At 32.8% G+C, this 6,692-nt stretch overlaps 1 protein-coding gene across 1 annotated transcript in view; it reads right to left on the bottom strand.

The window, feature by feature from the left end:
- Nucleotides 1-3,180: 3,180 nt before the first annotated feature.
- The window catches only part of SP3 (Sp3 transcription factor), a 69,463-nt gene continuing 65,951 nt past the window's right edge, over nucleotides 3,181-6,692 (bottom strand). Inside the window, exon 6 of the mRNA XM_015561825.1 lies at nucleotides 3,181-4,908. Within this exon, the coding sequence (XP_015417311.1) occupies nucleotides 4,592-4,908 (317 nt within the window). The 3' untranslated portion in view covers nucleotides 3,181-4,591. The remainder of the gene's footprint in view (nucleotides 4,909-6,692) is intronic.

The following is a 6,692-nucleotide window of genomic DNA, read 5'->3' as shown; positions in this document are numbered from 1 at the left end:
ACTGTATCTCAGATGTTTTAGTTGGCATTATTTGGTAGCAAATAACAGCTTCCCAAACTTAAGAAAAAAACTAAAGGTGGAAATGAAGTAGTCTCTGTAAGGTTTTAAGGGTATCTTCAGGAAATCTGGAAGAGGAAATGCAAAAGGCACAAAACACTGGAACAAAAACTAGTTCTCAGGAATTCTGGCACTGTTTTTCATCTTTTTCTTCTGGGGCTTTATCTCTCTCATCTTTGCCTTATTGTCTCCCTGCTTCACATACATGTTCCAAATGCAACCTCCCAAGACATTAGCTTTCCAATTCCAAATTCCCAGAAATCATTTACTTGGCTCAGATTTGACCAGATGTCCACTCCTTGTCGGATCATCTAAATAGCTCATCCCAAAAGACTGGGAATCACTGGTAAAGTTTAAATTCTGAACCCCTCTATCAATTCGATAGCCCCTCCTCCAAAACACTGACACTCCATCTCTCACAAATTCCCGGTACCTCTATTCTTCCCTTTTTAAGTACCACACTGTACTTTTGCTAATGTCTCTGCCTGAGTTTCCAAAACTCCTCCATGCAGAATCCACCCGGTTTCTAGAGCATTTTGTATCTGCCACTAGTATAAATTTACCACAATACATTTGATATGCAAGTCTACCTGAACAAGGAACTGGGCCAAATCAATATATCTTTGTCTCCAACACGAAATAAAGGTGATTTTACTAAAATATCAAATCTTGTTCCCAAGGTATCAACCAATTTGTTCCATGCTCATGATCAGACAACAAAAGAATTACTGGCCCTGACTGGTGTGGCTCAGTTGGTTGGAGTGTCATGGTGTGCACTTAAGAGCCATGCGTTCGATTCTCAGTCAGGGCACATACCCAGATTTTGGGTTCCATTTCCCATTGGGGCACCAGAGGACGTATGAGAGGCAACCAATCAATGTTTCTCTCTCTCCCCGCCTTCCTCTCTCTAAAAACATCTATTAAAAACAAGCAAGTATATCCTTGGAGGATTAAAAAGAAAAGAATTACTACTCATTGGTGGCAAAAAGTTTTAAACATACTACTTAGTGAAACAATTCTTTTACATTGAAAACAATTTTTATCAATATCATTAAAACCAAAAACCAAATTATCTACTCATAGGTAGCATGAACATGTCAACTTATGTATTTTAAAACCAAATGTTACTACTTAATAACCCCAAATTTCAAACAATATTAAATACAATAAAATTTTAATAAAACATTTTGGGATCATGAGCAGTCAATATGAGGATCTAAATTACAATTAAGACACTAAGGGGATACTTGCTCCATTTAGATGATTCTAATCCAGGACTGTTTATCATTCACTAGGGAAGCTGTTACATAATACATATATATTCCCCATACCCAGAAATGTAGATCTAGTAGGTCAAGGATGAAGCTATGTGGACATTTTAAAATACTCCCAGCATTTTCTGAAGAATACTGCCTAAGAACTATTTTCCATGAAATGTATGGCATGCCTTCAGTTTTATATGTAGATGTATGTTTAATTTTTAAGCAATTTCACTATTTGAAAAATCTTAAGCATTTTCACTATTCTGCCCAAAGTTACTTACAGAGAACCTGAGTTTTTGCAACAGGTTTACTCCATTAAACTTTACATGCTTTGTGGATAACTGGATTGCTTTTTAAAGTCCTTGACTCTCAATCCACAAAAAATAAAGTTTTCTTAAGTGATATTTTCTTTAAATTAAGGCATAGAGTACAGACACCTACTCCATTAGATTCTGATAAATAGGAATTATTTCTATGTAAATATACTGAATGTATCTTAACTCTAGCATTTACAAAAATAAAGCAATTATAAAAAACTATTAAAGAATATACAGGGATGCAAAAGTAGGCTCACAGTTCTGAGTACACGAGTTTATTCTTCTATTATTTACCACATGAACTATAGGCCTATTTTTGCCGACTTCTGTATCTACACAATAAATTTTATAACTAGAAAAAAACCGACTTCAGGATAATTCTTCAAATATTGTTTCCAGAGTATATTCAACATTTTTTAAACACGAATATAGAAATATTTAAAAACAACATATTCTGAGGATGAATACTTTGACTTCTTTGTTAGGTAAAGATCCAAAGTTCATTGTTGTATTTCTAGTGAGCACTCCAAACCCTTATTTAAATAATTTTCAGGACTACTTACTTTCTTCATTGCATTCATGCTCTAAGAACTGATAAAATATGCTTGAAAACTCATGAATCAAAAAGTATTGAAATTTCACATATATACTGTAAAATTTCAATACTTAAAAACATCTATACCATCCCTGAAGTTTTTTAATCTCCTGACTTAATGAGAATTTTGCTTAGTGAACAATCTCCTAACATAATCCTTTTCATACTTCCTAAATAAAAAAATTAATTACCTAAAGGAGTTTGAAGATTCAAATTCTAATCCTTATAACTTCAAAATAATTATACATTCCATTAATTTCTATAATTCCAAGACCTTATTTCACATAACAAGCTTAAGTTTTATTCAGAAAAACTTTATTTATGTTTATATGTATATCTAGAGTTGTCCTATGCATTCAAAGATATTATTGACAGTGTCACATTGACCCTGGAAAACAGACCATGGAAATCTTTACCCCACTGTAGACGTGTTGAGAATTGGATTTTTAATTTAAAAATATCTAAAATATAGTCATGTTAATATTAAATTTTCCTTTCCTCTGACCCTGCCTTTATCATAATTACATACACAAATTCAAAATATAGCCTTTTCAATAACTCTTGCTATCATTACCAAAACTTGTCTTATCTTTTTCAAGAATCTTCACATAAATTCAAGTTTCTGATAAATCAAAATATTCTGCACATTGCTTTAACAGGAAGAATAAACAAATAAAAAACAAGGCTTGCAAAATGGCATTGATATTACTCAATTTGGGCAAAGATAAAATATTTTTTTCCAAAGTTTTAATAAGCTCTTTCTTCAGTAAAAAATTAGTAGTCAGCTAGTACCTCTATTCTTCTTTTTAAGCAAATATACCTGTTTAAAATCATTTCGGAGTCTGAAATCAACACTAAGGCAAATAAAAGGCTAAGTTGAAGAAAAACCAAACAGATTTTCTTGCCCCATACCACTGCAATATTTTAAATGCATAGGAATACAACAAACTCAAAAGAAAAAAAAATAGTGTTTTATTAACTACCACACTGTTATAATACACTTTAAACGTACAATAAGGTAGCCTTTAAATTTGAGGTGGTCTTAAGAATAACAAATGAATAGAATTCCAAATTTTTGAAATAGGTGAACTGCTGCAGTTACAGGTATACACTTAGGAAAATTGTATAGCTCTTACAAGACCAGCAATGAAACTTTATTTTGTACATTTTTAATAATTGAAAATATAAACAATAATTAAAAAATAAAAAGAAAATACAGCGTAATAAAAAACATACGTTTCTCAATTAAATGTACTGAATACATATAAATTTTAAGGGAAGAAGCAAAAAAAAGAAAATGGTTGATATTTAAGTGCAGACTGACTACCTAGACAAAAAAAATACTTAAAAAAATATCATAAAACCACTAGTTTTCTATGACTAATATCCATATGGTTGGAGTATCGTCACTATGGAAGTGATTTTGTTATGTTTGCATATGTTATACTTTATTGGTAATTTACATGATGGCTTTTAAGGCCCTGGCAGACATGGTTTTTGGAAACAAGATTGGATAAAAAAGTCACTGCTAAGACGCAATACACCTTATTTTTTTGGTCCTCCAATATGCAAGAAAAGGGATATCTCACTAGAACATTTTCTTACCACCCAAATGCCTCAACCTATACATTTTTAACTTTTTTAAACATTGGTTATATTGCCCAACTTCGTTATTGAAAGAATATTAACAAGACATTATTTTGGCAAATTAAATCTTAAACATGGCTTTTCAACAGGATTTAAAAGGTGACTATCCCTAGAGTTCCATGTTAAAATGTAGTTTTCAAAATCTTACAAGAGTAATGCTTAAAATATTGTACATAGTTAACCTAATTAAAATAATTAGCTTCAAAATGACAAATTGATAAGCTAAGTAAAGCCTACACTATGTAACATTTGCTTGGAAACTTGATTTGTCAGTTATGCATAATAAAAATTCCAGTCATCAAGAAAATTACAAAATTTTTTTTATCATAACATGATTTCTTTCACCCACCAACTTTTTTATCTTACAATAGATAAATACCAACATGTTCTCATTTTTACACTAAACCACACAGGATTGATGCATTTGGTTAGACTACCATTCGCATTGTTAAATTCAATTTTCTTTATATAACTTGGTAAAATTTCATTTCTTCTAGATTCCAAAAGTACCTACAAAACCCATGCAATTTTACCATTTTTAATATACTATGGAATATCATACAAAGTAAGGCATTTCAGTGTCATGTATAACCAAGTTACTGTCAATCCAAAAATTTTTGCACATCAATAAAAAGATATCTAAGAACTTAGGAACAATATTCTTCTCACTACTGTATAAAAATAACCACAATGAATAAGTATTTGTGTAATATTTACTCCATTGTCTCATTTCCAGAAACTGTGACAAGCTGTAAAGGTATTTCAGTGTTGGTAAGGATATCTTGATTGCTGGTGGTGGAAGTATTAACAGTTCCTATCCCTGAAACAGAACCTTGTTGAATATTTGCAAGGATAAGTGTTGTTCCTCCTGCAGTAATCAAAGTATCATCTCGTGCAGTTTCCACAGATGCCAGCACTGTACTGCTAGAGTGAATACCTTTTTTATTCTGATGTGTTTTAATATGTTTGGCAAGGTGATCACTTCTCATAAAGCGTTTTGAACATTCTGGACAAACAAATTTCTTCTCACCTGTTAGAAATAAAATTAAGTAACTTAATTTTCAAAATTCAACAATGGACTGATAATTCCCTGAGAAAGAAAATAACCCAACACTGACAGCTAAGGACAGGGAACAGAGTTCAATTAACATTGTATTAGTTTCATGAACTGCCTCTGCAATTTTCTCTGATAGAATATTTCCCCTCAAAATAAATGTCATCTTTACTTTTTGATGAAAAGCAATCTTCCAAACTTATTACAGACTGTCATTCAGACAATATTTTAATACCTCAACTGTGCTAATAGTTTGTTTTAAAACATCACAAGGTATCAGCTAAAAAATGATAATCTGTAACATACAGGAGGTCCTTACATAAAATTTTGTTCAAATTGTTTTTTAATAACGAGAAGAAAAAATGACTTCTAATAGAGCCACTGTTCTCACCATGTCTGCGTGGATTTTCTCTAGGTACTCTGGTTTCCTCCCACATCAAAAAGATATGCACGTGAGGTGAATTGGTGTGTCTGTCTGCACTGTCCCAGTCTGAGTGAGTGGGGATGTAGGTGTGAGTGCACCCTGCAATGGAAGGGGGTCTTGCCCATGGCTGGTTCCTGCCTTTTGCACAGAGCTGCTGAGAGAAGCTCCAGCCACCTGCAACCCTGAACCTGGCATAAGCAGGTTGGAAAGTCCTCTGTTTATATATATATATACACACACACACACACATCTTATATGTATTTCAATGTTTAATATTAGAAGTGTAGTGATGTTTTTTGGTGTGTGTTTTGCGTGGTTTTTAAATAATCTTCATTGTTGAAAGTATTAGATGTCCCCTTTCCCCCCACTGATCCCTTTTAGCCTGTCCTTGATGTAGTGATGTTTTTGTGATCAGAAATATGCCATAGGAACTTAGCTCCTGCTTATGTCAGCCAGCCTATGGTAAAACTGTTTTTGATAGACATCATTTCACTTAAAAGTCTGTTTCTACTGATGCCATTGAGAACTCATTGTATTCCTTTAAAGAAAAGTTTACAGCTTTAAGCTATATTTAAGGTAGTAGCATGTTGTACCAATGATATTAAACCTCCAACTCTTAAACCTGAATTCAAGTACAGAGTACTTCAAGATAAAAGTAAAAATGCAAGCTTGAGGTCTACTAAGATTGAAATCCCAAGAAATGGCTAGCTGGGTTGACTTCAGCTGGAATAATTAAGAGCAAGCCCAATATATCATGTTAAAGTCAATAAGACCCTGATGAATAAAATACTTTTAATACAAAAGACTAAATTCTATGATGAAGACTTAACTATGTAAGAGGACTAGAAGGCAAAAGGCCAGCCTGAAAGGAATCCAGAAAAATTCATCAACAGACCTAGCATTTTCATAATTTATTTTAACATGCCTTATCTATCTCCTGTTCCAGCACCTCTACTCGAGGTAGGTTCTCAACAGACCTCATGTCTGAATTATATTGCAATGACACCCTTGTCTGTACCTCTCTAACCTAACAAATCAATGCCAGACAAATCTTTCTTAAATACCAAATTTTATTACAATACAAAACTTCACCACTGTAGTAAGTGGTATGGGAATGCAAGGCTAACTTGTGATAACTAAAATTATGGCTCAATTCTAAAATCTACAATCTCATCTTCACTCATGTCAAATGATCCCTCACCTCTTTTATTCACATACTATTTTTCTGAGAAGTATTTCCCAAAGTTTCTCTTGGAACATTAGTTCTGAGAGATGCTCCATGGCAAACGGCACAAAGATCAGATATTTGGGAAATGCTACACACACTACATGCCCC

The sequence above is a fragment of the Myotis davidii genome, unplaced genomic scaffold (assembly GCF_000327345.1).
Source record: "Myotis davidii unplaced genomic scaffold, ASM32734v1 scaffold370, whole genome shotgun sequence".
Taxonomy (NCBI): domain Eukaryota; kingdom Metazoa; phylum Chordata; class Mammalia; order Chiroptera; family Vespertilionidae; genus Myotis; species Myotis davidii.
This window is presented reverse-complemented; position numbering and strand designations above follow the sequence as displayed.